Genomic DNA, 20,239 nt, shown 5'->3' with positions numbered 1-20,239 from the left:
CTTAGTACAAAGAGCCTTTGGTAGTTTTCCCTTCAGTTTTCAACCCCCCCCCTTCCCTCTCTCATTAAGGAGACAAGGAGGGCTGGCAGCCGTGCTTATTTAGAGGACAACACTATTGATGGGAGCTAACAGCTATTGATAATGCATTTTTAATAATATTTCTAACATAGATCAGGGATTTTCAACCTTTTTTTAACAAGTGTACCCTTTCTGTCCCAAAGTTTCAGCTCATGTGCCCCTTTATATTTTTTTTCTTGTTTTTAAGTCGAGGCAGGGGGCAGATTGAGCAGCTAGTCTGGGGATTGCAGGGACAGGGGGAGGGGGGTGGCTCCTGCTGTTGTGTGCACCCTGGGAGGACATGGGGGCATGTGCCCCTTGATCTGCATGCAGAGCAAGGGTGGGCTGATGCTGTGGGGGGGTGGAGATCAAGGCCCCAGTAGTGGGGGAGGGGGGCTAAAGCAGGGGCAGGGGCACAGGGAGGTGACTTCCACCACTACGTGTGCCCCTGGGAGGGCATAGGAGGCGTGTTCCCCCAGATCAGCTCGCGGGGCACAGGCGGGATGTAGTCAGTGCCAGGCTCTTCCTGGTAGGGGGCTGAGCCGGGCTTTACTCGGGGTGGGCGGTAGCAGTCTGCGTGGTAAGTCTATTGTAAATTCTGGAGTGGTGGCAACCTCCCACTGTAGCTCCGCTCCTCTAGGCCCTTGCGGTGAGGGAGGAAGTGGGGATGGGGATGGGGCTGGAGCAGGGGCAGATGCTGCCAAGGTGGGGAAGAGTACGGGTTGGAACCATGAGCAGCTCATCTGGAGGGTGCAGGGGGGGCACACACCCTGGGAGGGCATGGGGAGGCATATGCCTCCCGATCTGCATGCGGGGTGGAGTGGGCTGGGACTGGGGCTGCACTGGGCCCTTCCTAGTGGGGGCTGGGCTGAGTTGTGCTTAGGGTGGGCAGCAGTGGCACTGGGAGGGGGCTATGGGAGGGGCTGCAGCCACCCCATCATTCGCCTCCTGAGGTGCATGCAGCAGCTGGAGCTGCCACCCAACAGCACCCTCTGGACAAGCCACTCGCAGCTCCATCCCTCACTCCACCCCAGCTGGGCAACACCTGCCCCTGCTTCAGCCCCAGCCCCACTCCCTCCCTCACCGCAGGGACATATGGGAGCAGGGCTATGGGGTGGAGGCTGCAGCCACTCCAGAATTTGCTGTAGCCCTCCAGTCCCCACTCCCAGCGCCACTGCTGGGAAGAGCCTGATGCTGCCCCAGCCTGCAGTGGCAGCCTGGCCCCAACCTGCCCCACACCACCCTGCCCCACCCTGTGCACAGATCCAGGGGCAAATGCTCCCTATGCCCTCCCAGGGTGCGTATAGTGGTAGGAGCTGCCCCCATCTGTCAGTCCACTCAGTCCCGCACCCCACCTTAGCTGGACAGCCCCAGCCCCACTCCTTCCCCCATGCCCCTTCCCTCACAACAGACTTGCCAGCCAGACCAAGCTGCTCTCCACATAGCCAGGCTGCGCTCCTGGCCATGTGCAGCTGTGCGCATGTACACGGCAGTTATTGGCCACATCAGTTCTATGACCCTTTTAAGTACCCCTAGGCGTATGTGTTCCCCTGGTTGACAACCACTGATGTAGATCATTGGTGCCCAACTTTTTTGCTCTGTGCAATAGATGAGCATAGATTTCATAGATTGCATAGACATTGGGGCCTGGGAGGGACCTTGAGAGATCATTGGGTCCAGTCAGCTGGGATCAAGTGACCCCAGCAATATATCCACCTGTTTTTGAAGGAGTCCATAGTAGGTGCTTGCACCACCTGTGGGGGGAGTTTGTTCCAGACCCTGGACACATGAACCATAAAGAACTTTTTTCTAATATCCAGTCCAAATCAGCCTTCCTGGAGTTTATGGCCTATAGACCTTGTTATCCCTTGGGGGGCTCTGGTGAACAGATGTTCTCCCAGGTCCTGATGTACCCCTCTTACGAAGTTGTAGGCTGCCACCAAGTCCCCCTGAGCCTTCTCTTCTCCAGACTGAAGAGTCTCAGGTCCCTCATCCTCTCCTCATATAGCCTTCCCTCCAGGCCTTGGATCATATAAGTGGCTCCCCTATGGACTCTCTCAAGCTTCTCCACATTCTTCCTGGAGTGGGGGGCCCGATACTGGACACAATACTCCAGTTGCGGTCTCACCAGGGCCGAGTAAAGCAGGAGGATGACTTCCGTGGTTTTGCTTGAGATGCATTGATGGATGCATGCCAGAGTTTGGTTAACTTTGCCTGCCACCACATCACATTGGTGGCTCATATTCATCTTGTGGTCAATCAAGACCCCCTCAAACCCAAAAAGTCATGGTGCTAGTAAGCATAGCACTGCCAAGCCTGTAAGTATGCTGAGGGTTCTTCCTACCAAGGTGCAGCACCTTGCACTTCTCTGTATTAAAGGCCATCTGGTTTTGGTTGGCCCACCTTGAGAGCGTGTCCAAGTTGGCCTGTATCCCCAGCCTGTCCTGCAGTGTGACGGCCCTCCCCCATAAGTTGGTATTGTCCGCGAACTTGGCCAGTTTATACCTGACTCCGAAATCCAGATTGTTGATGAAAATGTTAAAGAGTACTGGCCCAAGTACCAAGCCCTGAGGGACTCCACTGGTAACACTGCACCACGTTGATTTGCTTCCTTCAACTAGTACTCTTTGAGTCTGACCCTGTAGCCAGTTGCCTAGCTATCGGACCATATGATGATCTAGGCCACAGTTCCCCAGCTTAACCATGAGGATGTCATGGAGAACTAGGTAAAAGGCCTTCTTGAAGTCTAGGATCTCTCAGGGGCGCAATACTTTCGGTGTTCTTTTTCCCACTTCCCACATATCTAAAGAAGGACTTTTTGTTGTCCTTGATCCCCGTAGCAAGTCTAAGTTCAGTTTGTGCCTTGGCTTTTGTCGACCACTCTCTGCAGGTATGGGCAAGTGCACAGTGATCTTCTTTGGTAATGTTTCTTGTTTTGCAGCTGGTGTAGGCTAATCTTTTGAGCTTAATGAGGTCCAACAGTTCCTTATTCAGCCATAGGGGCTTCCTTGCTCATTGACTGCATTTCTTGTGAGAAGGGATGGCTTTGCCCTGTGCTTCAAGGATTAAGTTTTTGAGCGATGACCATTCCTCGTATACTCCCTTTTCTGGCGGGGGTATGGCGTCTGATTGCCTGACTGACGTGTTCTCTCAGTTTGCAGAAGCTGGCTTTCCCAAATTTAAAGACTTCTGTTTTACTGAGGAGTTTGCCTGTTCTTCAGTGAACTAAGAAGGTGACTAACTCATGGTTACTGTCACTAAGTTTCCCCTTGATCTGCGGATTGCTCACCAGGTCCTTCCCTTTGGCCAGGACCATATCCAACAATGCCTCTCCTCTAGTCGGCCTATAGACCTCCTGGGTTAGGTAGAGGTCATCGATGCAACTTATCAGATTTGGCCATGTGATCATCCCAAGAGATGTTTGGGAAGTTGAAGTCTCCCATGACAATCAAGCATCAGGAGTGTGACCAGTTCCCTAATGAATTCCCGATCTAGGTCATCCTCTTGGGGGGGGGGTTGTCTATAGTAGACAAGTAAGTCACCATCCCCATGTTCTCTTTCTGTCTTGACTCAGAGAGTCTCAAGGTGTCCTTCCTGGTTTGGAAAATCAGTTTGCAGGGAGGTGAACTGATCTGTGACATAGAGAGCAACACCCCCATTCCTCTTCCCCACATACTCTCCCGTATACACACTGTAACCCTCTACTGCCACTGACCAATCATAGGTGGAGTCCTACCAAGTCTCCGTAATTCCTACAAGGTCATAGTCATTGTCATATAGGAGAAGAGCCAGTTCCTCATGCTGGTTTCCCAAGCTCCTGGCATTTGTGTACGGCAGTTAAGTCTGCCATATGAAGCCCAGTGCTTCCCTGAGGGGACCTTTCCTTGGGCTGTTTCCCTTAGGCTGCCCAAGTTATTGGTAGTGCAGCTGACATGACCTGGGCTAAAACTGTTAGTAGACCACCCGTCTTCCAGTGGCGGAGCAGCGTCAAGTCAGTCCATGGGTTGGATTCAGTTGTGCAGGCCTGGCACGACCAGGACCCGCCGGGGGAGCAGTAGGAACGGATTTTGCTAGAATATCTTTTTCATTATTGGTAGCAAATCTATCTTGCATATATTATTCTAACCAAATATAAATTGCTAACAAGTGTAGTTACAGAACAGATTCTCCAGCAAACTACAAATGACTGGAAATCTCCATGAAGTAGATCTAAATTATAGTTGTTTGTTTACACTCTTCTAACTAGCTTTTCTGTGGTGGTGGGACCTGAAGTAGATGGTCTTCTTAAAACTTAGCAGGTTTTTGGGTAATGTCATTGTCCTCTCTTACTGCTGTCGTATAGCAGACTCTGGAACTATGAAGTCCAAGCCATTTCCCTACTTGGTGTTATATGTAGTGCTCTGTGACCACAATGTCTCAGTAATTATATTTAGTGTTACAGCTGCAGAGCATGTCCCAGTGTTTTTGTGTGTTGTACTCTACAACCATCTGCAGTACATCAAGCATTTCTCTGACCATCAGAAGTGTTTTCCTATTGTTCAGAATAGGGAAGGAGTGGGGTATGTGATTATGTGCATCACCATGCTGGCCAAATTCTGTTATAGCTCATGGACCACTTCTATTCCTGGCTCCTTCTGAAACGGGAGTCCCTCTTTCCACTTCTTCTCATTATCGTAGGCCAGGGGTTTTCAATGTTTTTTAGTAGGTGTACCCCTGGCAGCTGGACACGGAGCATGGGGGGGGGTGGCATGTAGGGATATTTTTACAAAAAAAGTAGAGTGGCAGCAGCGCAGGGTGGTGGGAAGTGGTGGTGGCCATCACATGCAAGCTTCCCCCCGACCTTCATCTGGCTAGCTGGGCAGTGCCTGTACAGCCCACAGAGGGATGCTGCTGCTCTGTGTCCCCCTTCCCCCCCTGGGCTCTGTTTCTAGGAGGCGGTGGCACAGGTGTTGGGGGTGGTGCTCGGTCCCCACCTGCCCACATGTACCCCCTAGGGCCCTCCCAAGTACCCCCAGAGATGCACGTACTCCCAGTTGACAACCCCCATCTTAGGCTTTCTGCAGGGCCTAACGACTCATGGGAGCTTTCCATTATCAGCTTCCTGTGATTCTAGCCCCTATCCTGTGAAGAAGCAATTTGGACCTATTCTCCTGGTTTGCCCAGGATTGGCTCAGCTGGAAGTAGGTGGGCCTTTTGCCTTAGTGGGACCTTGACTTACTTTACTGGAACCCTCAGGTCCCATACTTCAGTGCCCATGTTATTACTATGTATGTATTTGATTTTAAACAGGTTGTTTTGTGTGGGAGATAATGAAATGATCAGTGTACACCTTGAGGTTTGTTTGTTTTAATTTGGGGCAGGGAGCAAGCACTAGAAGTCTCTGCAGAAAAAGAAACCGTATAAAACATGTATTGTAAAGCTGTTCCTTTTCTTTCACTTGAACGGTAATTTATTGACAGATTCAAAATATTTATAAATAAAATATACTGAGATTTTCCTATTGGGGTGCAAACAATACACAAAAAGTTTTAAAAAAAGAAAAAAAAAACAAACAAACCAAAAACCCCCAACCCCCTCAAACCAACTATCAAAGAAAAACGCCTTCCAAATAAGTCAGCTATAAAGTAGATATGTACTATCCTTTCTCTAAACAGATGCCAAAATTTGCAACAATGAGAAAAATAGTAGCACCTGCTCATATACAATGCAATATCCAGGAAAAGGTAATCACAGATAATTGGATATTGATCACAGCAAGCATAATTGTGTATCAAATGCCAATAAAAAGAGGCATTCCTCAGTAGTCCCCCAAGGGGACATCACTGATATGTTGTGAATATTATATGCCAGACCACTGAGAATTTGTTTTAGGCTATTATCTGTCCTGTTTTTAAATGCCTTCCAGCAAAAGGGGGTTAGAATTTGTTTTTATTATTTTTGTTCCCCAACAGTGATGGCCCATATTCACATTGTGTACATATATTGTCTGTGGCTGGTTCAAACCAAAACAGCTGACCTGTGTCAGAGGTTGTACTTTGCTAATGGAGTGCAAATGGAAGGAATATATGCTTTCAGAACAGATGGGTAGGCGTTCATTCCATGTTGTTGCACTGAAGCTCTCGCTAGCGTTCAGCATTAATAGGCTTCTGTTGGCCAGAGTGATTTTTTTCATTTTATTTTTTTTCAAAATTTAAAAAATATTTTTGTATTTACTGTAGGGTCCCCTCCTTTCTTCTGTAGGTAGACTCCATTGTCACAGGTAGGATCACACATTTTTCAACCTGAAAAAACTTAGTTCTGGAAGTATTGTTTGGAGTAGGATGTTTAACTGAGAATTAATCTCTGTAAATGATTACTGCATTTTATAGATTTACTTTTGGTAAACTTCCTCCTTTGGATAGTAAAAGTTCTGTGATTTGTATCAAAAAGCTTCAGTTTCTATATATTAAGTACAAGAATGCGAATGAATCACAAGCTGCCAATCTTTTTGGTAAATTGATCTTAGATTGTTTTCCTTTTTCCTGAGCTTTCAGCTCTCAAGCTTCCACTTCAGTCTTGTCTATCAGGTCTCTTTTAGCTGTTTTCCCTGCAAGAAATACCATGCCAGTATAAAACATGTTTATACCAGTGTAACTGCATTCCCACTAGTATGATTTTGCTGCCTCAATGACACTGGAATAATTAAAGCAGTATATCTTTTGTGCATTGTCAGCCCTTAGCTGTGGGTTCTTCTGGTACTGCAAGAGCTCTTTAGAGATTACAGAGTAATAATCCCAGTAATTATTCTGTGCGTTCACTGCAGAAGGTAACATTAACCAAGTTGTTGTATCTTTTACAGTGGGGTATTAAATGGTAGCAATTTTCTACTTTTGGTTGCACTAGCAGAATTGCACTATTGTTCAAACAGTAAGTCTAGATAACAAATAAAAGCTGTTGTTTTTCCTCAAGCTGTGTGGTTAATTTTTTTTTAAATATTGTGAACAGCACTAATACATTTTTAATGTAATGGTGCTGAATCACAGCTCCTTGCACTTTTGCATATAGTGGTATACTATGTAATGCTTTGGTAAAAGTGTTGCTATTTTTCATTGAGAACATGCACGTTTTTAATTACATTGCATTATCAACTCGAAAGAATCGTGTATGTAGTGAGTGGTGATAACTGCCTTCTACTCTAAAGCAGCATAATGGAGCAACAATTCAAGTTCCTTTTTGAAGAAGGCAGGGTTACATTACGATTGAGGCATTTTCCTGCATAACAAGACATTTGCTTAAAATTAAAATATAACCACATCTGTCATCTTAAGATATTTATATCATTCTGGATGAAACAGCAGAATTACTTAGCTGTAGCCAACAGTTTATTAATACTCATTAATAATTTTGTCTAGAATAGTAGAGATTCTGCTTGGTAATCAGAATCGCTGCAGCTTTGTGTTTATAGGGAGATGCTTTTTCAGGAATACCTGTATTCTGCCAGTCGACACGGAATATTACCATGTGGATGAGTGATGGCTGGGGACTGCTTTTTACGAAGGTAGTGTTTTATTCCAACTGTGTACACTCTGTCTCAAAAAAAAATCTTTTTTGCAGATGCAGTGCCAGAAGCAAATAGGACATCTGAGGCATTATAAAAGAGTGTGTTATAGCACACTGGTGCCATCTGATGGTAAGTTATCTCATCAGTTATCTTTTTTCAAATCAGCTCACCTTTCAGTCTCAGCCTTCTGAAAATAACAGCTAATAAAAGAAGTGGGAATGTGCATTATTCCTGTTGCATAGATGTATGTATCTTTGTTTCAGCAAGCACTTAGTTTTACAGCACAAAACTGGGGGTCAGGACATCTACCTCTGCCACTGACTTTTCAGGTGATTTTGAACAAGTCACTTTTTCTTTTGGGGCCTGTAAAAGTATTATGCTTTAGATAAGTCTTGTACAGTAAACGAATTTAAGACTTGCTATATGCATTTCCATATTTGGCCTCTTATGAAAGCAAGTATGAGTTTAAATTGCATTTAACAAATATGACTCTTTTTTCCTCTTTTTCAGAAGTAACTATTAATTACAGACATGGTCTTCCTGTGATAACTATTATGTTACCCTCAAGAAAAGAGCGCTGCCAGTTTACTGTCAAGCCAATGTTAACAACCGTGGGGACCTTCCTGCAGGACATACAGAAAGAAGATAAAGGAATCGAGAAGGCAGAAATCTTTACAAATGGTATTTATTAATATTGTATTAACACTGTGGTCTGTTTATAAGAAACTAAGGTTAGCTCTTTCTTTTTGAGGAAAGAGCTCCTTAATCCCCAGCTGCCTGTGCCCTGGTATGCTTGCACCTAGCTGCAGGCATTGCTGTTAACTGTCTGGGCATCCGGAGAGCCTAGGTTCAGGGACAGGTCTATAACAAGTGCCTGTCCTAGGGTGGTTGGTGGCCACTTCTGGCTCTCATAGATAGATTTCGTAGACATTAGGGCTGGAAGGGACCTTGGAAGATCATCAAGTCCAGCCCCTTGCCCCAGGGGCCAGGACGTCAAAGGATCCCAGCAAGATAGATGTCCAAATGTTTCTTAAAAGAGTCCAGAGAAGGTACTTGCACCACCTCTGGAGGCAGTCTGTTCCAGGCCTTTGGAGCTTGGACAGCAAAGAAGTTTTTCCTTATGTCCAGCTGGAAATGGTCTTGGGGGAGTTTGTGACCTTTGACCTTGTCATTCCTTGGGGCACTCTGGTGAACAAGCATTCCCCCAGATCCTGATGTACACCCCTTATATATTTTTGGCAGCCACCAGGTCCCCCCTGAGCTTGTGCTTTTCGAGGCTGAAGAGTCCCATGGCTCTCAGCCTCTCTTCATAAGGCCTGTTCTCGTGCTCTCTGATCATGTGTGGCCCTCCTTTGGACTCTCAAGCTTCTCCACATTTTTTTAAAATTGTGAAGCCTAGAATTGGATGCAGTGCTCCAGCTGCGGCCTCATGAAGGCTGAATACAGCAGGAGGGTGACATCCTGGGATTTGCTCAAGAAGCATCTATGGATACAAGACAGAGTTTTGCTCACTTTACCAGCTGCAACATTGCATTGGTAGCTCATATTCATCTTGTGGTCAATCATGACCTTCAAGTCCCTTTCAGCTGTGGTGTTAGCAAGTGTAGCACTGCCGAGCCTATAAGCGTGCTGTGTTTTTTTTCTCAAGGTGGAGTAACTTGCATTTTTTGATGTTGAATGTCATCAGGTTTTCATCCACCCATTTTCTGAGCCTGTTGAGGTCGGCCTGGATCACAAGCCTATCCTCAGGCGTGGACGCTTTACCCCAAAGTTTGGTGTCATTGGTGAACTTGGCCAGTCCGTTTCTGATACCAGTGTCTACATCATTAATAAAGATGGTGAAGAGTATAGGCCAAAGGACGGAGCCTTGAGGGACCCCACTGGTCATGGTGCACCACAATGACTTACTTCCGTCTATTACTACTGTCTGGGTCCAACCTTGGAGCCAATTCCCCAGCCTTTGGATTATGATGTAGCTGAGGCTGCAGTGGGCCAATTTTTTCATGAGGAGATCATGGAACACCAGATCGAAGGCTTTTTTAAAGTCAAGATATATGACGTCAATCACTTCTCCCTTGTCCAGGTGATATACCACCTGGTCATAGAAGATGAGGTTGGTCAGGCAAAACCTACCCGCAGTAAAAACCTGTTCTGGTTATCCCTTAGGATATTGTCATCAGCCAGCTTGTTAAGAATGGTTTCTTTGATAATTTTTTCCAAGACTTTCCCCGGGATAGAGGTCAGGCTGCTGGGCCTATAGTTCCCCGGATCTACTTTCCTCACTTTCTTGAAGATAGGCACCACATTGGCCTTCTTCCAGTCTTCAGGCACTTCACCTGAGTGCCAGGAGTTCTCAAAGATCCATGCCAGGAGCTGAGCTATGATGCCTGCCAGCTCCTTAAGTATCCTGTGGTGTAAACTGTCAGGGCCAGCTGACTTGAAGGTGTCCAGCCTCTCACGGTGTTCCTATACATGGTCTACATTAATGTAGGGTAACAATTCTCCCTCACCCTGGCTGTCCCATACCATATTGAGCAGGGCAGTCCCTTGGGGCTGGTGAAAAACCGACACAAAATACCCATTAAGCAGGTTGGCTTTTTCCTGGGTGTCAGGTGTCAGTTGTCCCATTTGGTTCAGCAGGGATCCAGTGTTACCCTTGCTTTTCTGCCAGCTCCCCACATATCTAAAAAAGGACATTTTATTGTCTTTGATACGTGTAGCCAGTTGGAGTTCAGTCGTAGTCTTGGCATTCCTGGTTTGTTCCCTACAGGTCTGGACCAGTGCAGAATACTTCTCCTTTGAGGCAATTCCAGTCTTCCATCCTTGATAGGTCTTTATTTTAGACACAGGAGGTCCACAAGTTCCCTGCAGAGCCAAGGGGGCTGCTGTGCCCTTTTGCTACCTTTCCTCCGAGATGGGATGGACATTGCATGTGCTTGCAGGATCATCCTCTTGAGGAACAACCACTCACCCTGAACTCCGACCCTTCAGGTTGTGATCCCTTGGGGCCCTCTCTCCTTTACTCACCTGTTATGCTTTGACTATATTAATTTCTGGTAAAAGGGTGGCGGCCCCAGGGCTTCCCAAGCCTGGTCTTACTCTGATGACCATCAGTGTTTGTGGTAATTGCCTTAAGGGCTAGTTTTGTGGGCTCCATGCTCCCCAGTAGCCACTCCCATACCTTACAGGTGATCTCCTAACTTAGGCCTCTCCTGGGTTAGAGACTCCCAGCCCCAGTCCTTGCGCCTCTGGTCTCCAGATCTCTTGAGCTTTCTAGCCCTGCTGATATACTGCCCCTTCAATGGGTTCAGGCACTTTGGCCCCACTCTGGCAGGCCCCGGCACTGGAGCTTCTCTCAATGCAGCTTACTCACCCCTAGGCATCGGACCCCCCACCAGGCACCAGACCTTTGTGCTGTAGTCCCGTTCCCCCCCGGCACTGGAATCTCCTGGTGTTCCTCCCAGGCACCGGATATTCATGTTCTAGTCCGCCCTAGGCACCAGACCCTCCTGGTCCCCTCCAGGTAAAGGATGTTCTCCCCAAGTTCCTACTCCTTCCTGGGCTCAAGCTCTCCTTCTCTTGTCTCATCTGCTCCCAGGCCTCTCTCTTCCAAGGCCTGGCCAGCTCCTGGGGCTCAGAGCTGCTACCCCAGCTCAGAGATCTCAGGAGCTCTGTTGCCAGGAGGTCCCAGCTCCTCTCCCAGTGGCACTCGGGGCAGACTGCCTGAACAGCTCAGGCCCTCAGCTTATCTAACTCAAGCCCAGCCTCCCTGGTCAACTGACTCCCTAATCATTCCCCTTGCCAACCTGCAGGCTGGTTTTTCAGCAGCCTCTGCTTTTAAAATGATAGGTGCTCCAGGTGCCCTGTCATGGTCTCCAAGCCTAGCAGTTCCCCTGGATCTTGATAAGGCTGGGCTGCAGGTACAGCTTTTAAATATTTAGGCACACTGCAGCCAGGTTGCAGGTGTGCCTTCTCAAAATCCAGGTGTCCGGGCAGCCCAGCCATTTAAAAAGCATGCCAGCAGCTAGCTGTGTTCTGGGGCATGGGGAGCTGTAGATCAGGGAGCTCCATGGATTCCTAGCCTGTGTGAAACTGGCTGCGTATTTACTGGGGTGTGGGGAGCTGTGGATTGGGGAGCTTCTTGATATCTAGCTCCCTGTGTCCTGGACCTGTCAGCCCAGCAGCAGGTTATATGGCACAGCTTTAAAAATCCCTGCTGTAAGGAAAGCCAATTCTGGGCTGCATACCACATGTTCAGATTAAAGCACAACGCATCTTTGTGGCTGGCTTGCCATTTTATCATGTCATAAATTGGCTGAATGTGGGCATGTTACAACTTATCTCATGATAAATGCCAGGGCCCTAAGGTTTAAGGCGGATGGTTCTTAACACTCAGTGCATAAGAATAATATGGATAAATGCTATTTTGCAATTTAACACCTCTGTCATTCCAGAGAATTTGGTTATTACAGTTGAACCTCCTTAAGATCTGGTATTTTCCTTGAATTGTTCCCTTTCCTAAGATGGCTGTCTTTTTTTTTTTTATAGTGCTATTTAATAAATATGTTGTCTTCTAGTACCCCATATATTTCCCTCTTTCTTTTCTCCAACTACCAGTCTTAAAGAATCTTCACAAAGCAAGTCTTACTCTGTATGTGATTAGTAATGCTGCCTATGAGTGCTTCTGAGAGCATCAACTAGAAACTTCAAAAATCCTGCTTCCAACCATCTGAGTCTCTGAGTCCCCTTTAGTGCTAGGCCCTAGGCCTCTCCTTTTGTAAGTGGGAGCACTAAAGTTTCATTATACTGAGAAGGGTATGCTTTTTAAAAACGCCTATCTCTTTGTCTTCAGTGAGACTTAAAATTTGAAGTCACATAGAAGCTTTTATCCTTTTGCGAAGGAAAGATTTTATAATCTGAAATTAGAGATTTAGCTCATGACTACCCTGTCAGTACTGTGGCCTGTTTCTAATGCAGAAACACTGTTATCTCTAATGTAGTATGTTACCACTTAACTAAGTTTCTTGCTTACAATTATATTTTTTCTGTCCAGATTTAAAAAAAAAAAGCAAATCATATTTGAACTACAAAGTAGACTCTTTAAACATTTATTTTTCTTTTACTACTTTTATTCTCTGAATCCATGAAGCATGTAGATAGACTATTCCCTTCATCAGGTCAATCCTTTTATGCACATGATGAAATACCAGCACTACAAAAGAAAACTTGTTCAAGACTTCATATTCCCTGTGGGCATCCCGTAAGGATTGGGGACAGATGACAAATGTGCAAGCATTCACCTAAATTTCATCCAGTAATGGGATGATATAGGCTGTTCCCCACCTTTTTGAGCAGCAAACTCCCTGCAGACAGTTACTTTTATGAACACGGGTATCTTCATTCACAGTCCTGTAGACCAAAGGGAGTATCTGCACTCAGAGGTATCTGCAGAATTCTCTCCTGTCAGGCAGAATGTATCTGTTGTGTCAGTTGCAAAAGTATGAATAAGGATGCTGATGTTCATTTCTATGTAAATTAAAATGAAAATTAAGACCCCCAGTAATCTTAGCATCAGGGTTTACTTCATTGTTCATTACGTGGATTTAGTCCATAATATTATTAGACACATATTTACAAGGCTAGCAAGACTGTCTGTTGTAGTTGTAAAGGAAATAAATCTAATTTCATCAAGAGGGGGAGTGCCTCATCTGATAATGCTCTTAGCCTAGAACCAAAATCTGTGTTTGAATTAACAGTGACCTTGCTATAGCTAATTTTCTCCTCTTCATACAAGTATTTGGCATTTGAAGGTAACAATGGAGAATAACTTTTAATATATATAAACAGAAAGTTAATATGGTAATGATGGGTCTTGTCACAAACCAAACGTATATAATTTAAAGGATATGAAGATCTTAAGAAAATTTGATTTAAGTATGAATACTCCTTCCTTCTGTTTTATTTAGCTTCTAGATAAGATGAGGACCTATCTTAGCACTGTACTTCAAAGCTAACTTGAACTGGAAACATTACAGATTGGGTAGCTTTTCATTTGATAATTTTCTATCATTCTTATTCTAGCACTGACAAAGAAAGGCTTTTTGTTCATCTCTTCACCTTCATTATGCTAAGCAGGAAGGAAAGTAGCCTTTTAGAGAGAATTATTCTTGGAAGACCTAAAAATACTTTTCTATTTTCCATCAGTTCATGAATACTAGAATGGACAGTACTGAATCAAATGTGGCACTGTGTGACACTTTCAAACTAGTGCTTTTCTTTTTTGTTCAACATAATTTTAATAAGAATGCTGACGCTCATTTCCATGTAAATTATAAAGGTGACATTTGTAAAGTGTTGAAAAAAGAGAGGATGTACATTTTGAATTTTTGGTTTAATATGTCGACGTTCCAAGTCTGCCAGCCTACCCACATAGGGTGGTGTGTTAGCCTCCCCTGTTCATGCTGTTATAGCTCAGCAGATATTGCCAAATGCATCCAAGTGTCAAAATTTCAATGAAGAACTCCAGGTGTGTTTCTATAGTAGGCACATAGAGACAGATGGACGGTCTTGGGCAACCCCACAGCAACAAATATTTATATACAAACCATTCATAATGCTTAATCTGGAATAATACTTCTATTTTCCACTTGCATACCACCCCTCAAACAAGGGCTTCAAAGAGCTTTACAGAGATCAGTGTCAATTTAACTAGGGAAACAGAGGCCAAGGTCAAGCATCAAGTGAGACTATAACTTACCGTATTTACTTGAATTTAAAATTACCCTGAATTTAAGATGACCCCCAATGGATAGATTCTATACATGGAAAAATGGAAAATTTATAAAAGTATACATGTATAGAATCAATTCTTGTGGGGTCTTCAATTCATCCCCTACACTGCTTCAGGAGGGTAGGCATTGTGGAAAAGTCAAGCAGTTTGTCCCCCTCCTTGTGTCTGCCCCTCTGCAGCCTTGAGCCCCCTTCCCCCTCTACTCCCCTTCCTGGTCCTCCCCCCGCCTCTGCTTTCCCCTCTTTTCCATTCCCCCCTCCCCAGCTCCTGCTCCCATTTCCCTTCCCCTTACCTTTGCTCTGTGCTGGCGGGCTCTGTTCCCATTCTAGTCTGGGGCATTGAGCACTGCCCCAGCCCAGCCCAGTGTCTGTAGCAGCAGTGTGGGCTGTGTGCTGCTGCTGCAAGGCCAGGCTGGGGCCGTACTCAGTGCCCGAGGCTGCAGCATGGATGGGAGCCTGCCAATACAGAGCAAGAGTAAGGGGGAGAGGGGCAGGTGGGGGAGGGCAGAGGCTGCATGTGGGGGTGGAAGTGGTGGGATGCAGAGGCAATGGAGGGGTTGGGGAGACAGGCAGCTGCAGCCATGGCTCTAACACCAAGCCAGGTCTGAACCTCAAGCCACAGCAGCCGCCACCCCACCACCACCGTTGTACACAATTCTAAGATGAGGGTTTTTTTTCCCCATGTAAAATGTGGAGGGAAACGTTATTTTAGTCAAGTATGGTACTTCTCCAAATACTCATTCCTATTCACTAATACATATTATAGTTATTTGAAGTATCCACCCCTACTTCAACATAGTACTTTGATAAATAAAAAGGTTGTGTTTGCACAACCAAGGGCAATGGTGCCTGAAGCACTCTGAAATTGGGCATTTGTTTCCACAAGTCTGTAATGTACGACAGGGATGAGATTGATTCAGAATCGTGGGGTTATGGAGGCAAATGGATAGAAATACATGTAACAGACACAACATTGAGGGGCTCTTTAAAAACAACCCCCTCAAAAAACCAAGTAGAACAAAACCAAACCAATCCAATCCAAGCCCCTCAAAATTTGTATCATGGTTTTTGGATTGTTGTTGGCTCTGTTAAAACTGGGACAGATTGGTCTTCCGACACTGGTTTGTATGTAGTTGACCTCATGAGGGTAACAAAGGGGCAGACCCAGAGCAGGTGCATTGGCATGGGATGTAGGGAGGTGCAAGATGCATCCCCATTTGGCCCACACTATGGGAGCAGTGGGCAGAGACTGTTATTTAATCCCCAAACAAGAATCCCTCTCCCTGCAGCACTGTTTCCCTTCCCCTCTGTGCTCAACGGTACATCTCCTTCCCTCCCTATTTCCCCCCTGACATGCATACCCCCTGCCTGCTGCCACCACTGACCCCAGCTAACCTGGGGTGGACGGAGCTCCAGAACTGTCCAGCCAGGACAGCAGCAATGGAAGGCTGCTTTCCCTTCTCTCCCTGGTACCCCTCAGGTGTTTCCCACCAGCCCAGGAGAAGGGGCAGGTCGGAAACCAGTTCGTCACCTCTACTGTTCACAGCCAAGCCCAGCTCTCCATGCAGCCTCTCCCCAAAGACCAGGTTGGAGCATGGCAAGAGATAGTGTTGGTGGTGCAGGGTATGTCTCTTCTTCCTGAGCCCAGAGGCATTGAGTGAGGAGGAGAAGCAGGGGGAGACTTACCTGATTTGGGGGTGGGGCTTAAAAAAGTCTTTGGCTTCTTAGATTTCATAAACATTAGGGCTAGAAGAGACCTCACGAGATCATCAGGTCTAGTCCCCCGCCCAAAGGGCAGGAAGTCAGTTGGGCTCAGATCACCCCAGCAAGATAAGCATCCAAGTGTTTCTTGATGGTACCCAAAGTAGGTGCTTGCACCACTTCCGGGGGGAGTCTATTCCAGACTCTGGAGACTCAGGCGGTAAAGAAGTTTTTTCTAATGTCCAGTCTAAAACGGTCTTCCAGCAGTTTGTGACCGTTAGCCCTTGTCTTCCCTTGGTGCCCTGATGAACAGATGTTCTTCCAATTCCTGATGCACACAGCTTATATACTTATAGGTTGCCACCCAAGGGGTCAGGGCAGCAAATCAGTTCCACTGTCCTGCTCCTACAGTGTAGTCTTCCTCACCTAGTGTGTGGGGGGAGTCTGTTCAGCCACTCCTGCAGCATTGGTTTCTGTTGCTGTTTAAAATCCTGGATCTGCCTATGGAGCAATAGTTCTCCTAGGATTCCTCTACCACTGAGTATGGTAGTGAGATAGCAGAAATTTCATGAGCTAAGTTATTTTAGCAATCTTGCAATTACTTCAGAAATAATTTACAAGATTTGAGTGAACAGGAGTGAAAATGCTGGGCGTCTGTAACTATTCTGAAGACTGTTGACAGAATAGTCAACACTTGAAATAGAAGAGAGGTATTTTTTCTTCCCTAATGGTTGAAACTCTGTTTTGAAATAATACATGATTACAAAAGAAAATAGAAATCTGTTGAACAGGGACATCATGATTTAGATTGCAACTACTTTTGCATAATAAGCCTAATTTATTTCCTACTCCTTCCACTAAATTCCTCAGAAGCAAGCAGTCTCTTATAAGCCTTGCTTGAATGCAGGTTCTCTTTGAGGTTAAGATAGGTACTTGCATGAGTAGGGATCTCCAAAACAATTTGAAACAAACTCCATATTTATTTCATTCATAGGTTGCTAGTGAAAGTGTCTGTCCTTTAAATAATGTTGGAAGTTTTGTGTGTTTTCTTAATCTCTCAATAATCCATGACAACTTTTGCAGAATTTCTAGGACGTTTAGTTTTCTTTTTGTAGCATTCTCCATCCAAACATTAATACACTCCTCATAGGAGGCTAAGTGGCAGCATCTCCAGTTGACAGAGACTGACTAACCTGTTTGGACCTTGCAGTTAGTTTTGTGGTGCCTGATCTCCTGACACATGGAGTCTTGGGCTATATTCATTAGAACGTTCTTCCTCTGGAAAGTGAATATGACCTAAATGGTTTAATTTTTCCAAGCTATACAAAATACAAGATGCAAATAAATGTAAAAACAGTAGAGATTTGGTGTCCAGAAATAAAATGGAGAATTTTTAAAGTCTTAATGACACAAGTAAAAACATTTTTAAACTGTGCATTTTATCTTGGCTGCATTCTTTCTTAAAATGGAAACAAAAAGGAAACTGCCTGTAAACAATGTGCTGAGTTATGTCAGGTATTTCAAACAAGTTCAGAGTTTATATTAAATGTTTCAGATGATGCTTTATCTAACATTTTAACACACGTTTATTAACAGCACCTTTTTATTGGAGCTACACATTTGTCCACTTCCAAACTGAATGTAATTATTTAAAGATAATTTTTCATCTGGTCTTACTTTTAGAAACCGCTAATGTTGAGGCTAGTGGTCTTTTGATTCTTTCTCTTTTCTCTTCTAGATGGTAGCAAGATTTCTACTAAAACACTGGTGGAAATTTTATTGATGAATGATTTTAAATTGGTCATCAATGATATGACATACAGTGTAAGAGTCCCTATAAAAGGTAAGAGCCACAGCTGTCTTGAAATGTGTGACTATCCAGCTGCATCTGTTCAAAAGCATATTTGTTTTGTTTAGTTTTATTATCATGGGTGATGTGTAGGGGGGGCATGTGCTCCCTGCTGCTGACAGCCTTGGGAGGCACCAGTTGTTCATGTTTGTCATTATATCAGTCCCTACAGAAAACAGGTCTGTTAATTCCCCCTTTTGAATACTTCAAGAAAAAACATTTTGTGGCCAATTTTGTGGCCATATACAAGCAATACTTACTTCTCCTTGAAGGAGTTTGTTTGATACATTTTATCAGTCAGAACAAACATGGTCTTTCCTCAGATAAGTTAAGTAGCGAGCATGCTACTGAAATGGAAGATGTCAAATCCCTGGTTCAGAGACTGTTCACAGCCCTGCATTTAGAAGACCATCAGATAAAGAGGGAGAGAGAACTGCTTCTGAAACTGGACCATCTCAAGGAACAGCTGATACCCTTTGAACAGGTGGGAAGGGAATTTTTCCTCTATAAAAAAACAAAAACAAAACAAAAACAAAAAACAAACCGATTTCACTAATATATGCCATGCTGTGATGACTTAAGCATGGATGAATGGGGCAGGCCAATTCAGGCACAGGATTGTTTTCAACCTCTAGTTCCTCTTCCTCCTGTTGTATAACTTTCCCCAGGTGAAATCCTCTAGAGCAAGACAAAAACTCTAGGGAGTTGGCACTCCACTAGTTTCGGAGTCACTTTGCCTGAATCTGATTGTCCAACTGGATGTGCAAACTAATGTTACCACATCACAGAAATAATTAGAGAGGTAGCAAGAAATTTATCTTCTTGTGAATCTGTTACCTATTCTTCCATTATTCTATGGAAAAATGCTTCTGCCTAAGGAACTAGGAAAGGACAGTACAAACATGTTGAATCTAAAGAAGGTTAGGCCAACAGTAAAACAGCAGTGGATCTCAACCAGGATGCTACAGGACCCCCCTCTGGGATGCTGCAGTGTGGGTGGCACTGCCATGACCAGGTAAAGGTTCCCTGGGCGCATAGTGGGCAGCCAGACTAGGAAGAGCTATGAAATACATGCACTCTCCTGCCTCTTTAGGATTATCTGATTAAACCTAAAGCAGGCATGAGAACCATTTTGTGCCACAGACCTTCCTGATCCAGTCCCCAAATGCTCCTGTTAGAAACATAAACAGAGGTGCACAGGACAGTTACCTGCATTGTGTACCTCTTTCTGGGAGACACTGTGCAGGGTCCAGGTAGGAAGGGCTGCAGAATGAGCTGGCTCTCCTGCCTGTGTTAGGCTTAACAGGGAATGTTAGAAAGTCAGGACAGCATGTGCATGCTGCAACCCTTCCCAGTCTGGTAATGAAAGAGGTCCATGGGGTAGCTTTTTGTGGTGGCAACACCCCAGTTAAGAGCCATTCAAGTTAGCTGAGGCAGCACAACAGTAGCTCTCAACTGGGGTGCTGCCAAAGTGAAAAAAGTAGGGTGGGGGCCCCAGCTCTAAGAAGGTTGAGAACCACTGCCATGAGGTATGGATGGAATAGCAGACAAATTGGCAGAAGCTCAGAAGCCTAAGGAGCAGTGTCTGTACCCAGAGGGGCAGCAGCTGTCTTCTTGCACCCCATCCACATCAGCATTTGGGGCTAGTGCACTGGTTGCCCAACCCCTGCTACTGCAGCTTATTCCCTCTGCTCATGACCCACTGCTTTATACTGGGTGCATCTACACAAGACACTGACTATGCAGTAGCCTAATAATACTGCGCAGTAGCATGTCACAGCATGGATGGTGCTAATATGCTACTGTGCAGCATTATTAGGTTACTTAAAAGATGTTCGCTGGCACTACTGCACAGTAGCTCCAGTTACTGTGTATTTATTTAGTACTTGCTAATACAAGTGCTAAATAAATGTGCAGTAGCATCTTGTGTAAACATTAGGGTTGCGTGAACTGATGGGTGCTGATTTGATTCGGAGGAGATTTGGCCCCATTTGGCAGCTGATTCTCCGAATCAAATCGGGAGACCAATAAAAAGATCTGAATCGATTCAAAGCCTCTGAATCTATTTGGAAACGATTCGGAGTTTCGGCAATTTGGGCAGTCCTTGCTCACTGCCACAGGGAGCTGGGCCTGGGCTCTGTATCGGTAAGGGGGGTGGGAACCATGGGGGGGGACCCCCTGCAGGCCCCATCCCCTGCCTGGTCCCTCAGCCCCCCTGAGTATCCCCCAACCACTTTCCCAGCCCTGTCAATGGCTGCCTGGCCCCAGCATCCCAGCTCTTTAAAAAAAAAAAAAAAAAAAAA

The 20,239-nt window shown here is 45.3% G+C and overlaps 1 protein-coding gene across 1 annotated transcript in view; it reads left to right on the top strand.

The window, feature by feature from the left end:
- The first annotated feature begins 5,656 nt into the window (after nt 1-5,656).
- The window catches only part of MCUB (mitochondrial calcium uniporter dominant negative beta subunit), an 18,756-nt gene continuing 4,173 nt past the window's right edge, over nt 5,657-20,239 (top strand). Inside the window, exons 1-4 of the mRNA XM_019534120.1 lie at nt 5,657-7,726; nt 8,108-8,278; nt 17,826-17,930; nt 18,260-18,420. Of these exons, the coding sequence (XP_019389665.1) occupies nt 7,651-7,726; nt 8,108-8,278; nt 17,826-17,930; nt 18,260-18,420 (513 nt within the window). The 5' untranslated portion in view covers nt 5,657-7,650. The remainder of the gene's footprint in view (nt 7,727-8,107; nt 8,279-17,825; nt 17,931-18,259; nt 18,421-20,239) is intronic.

Source organism: Crocodylus porosus, unplaced genomic scaffold (genome assembly GCF_001723895.1).
Source record: "Crocodylus porosus isolate Cpor-Errol unplaced genomic scaffold, CroPor_comp1, whole genome shotgun sequence".
Lineage (NCBI taxonomy): Eukaryota > Metazoa > Chordata > Crocodylia > Crocodylidae > Crocodylus > Crocodylus porosus.
This window is presented reverse-complemented; position numbering and strand designations above follow the sequence as displayed.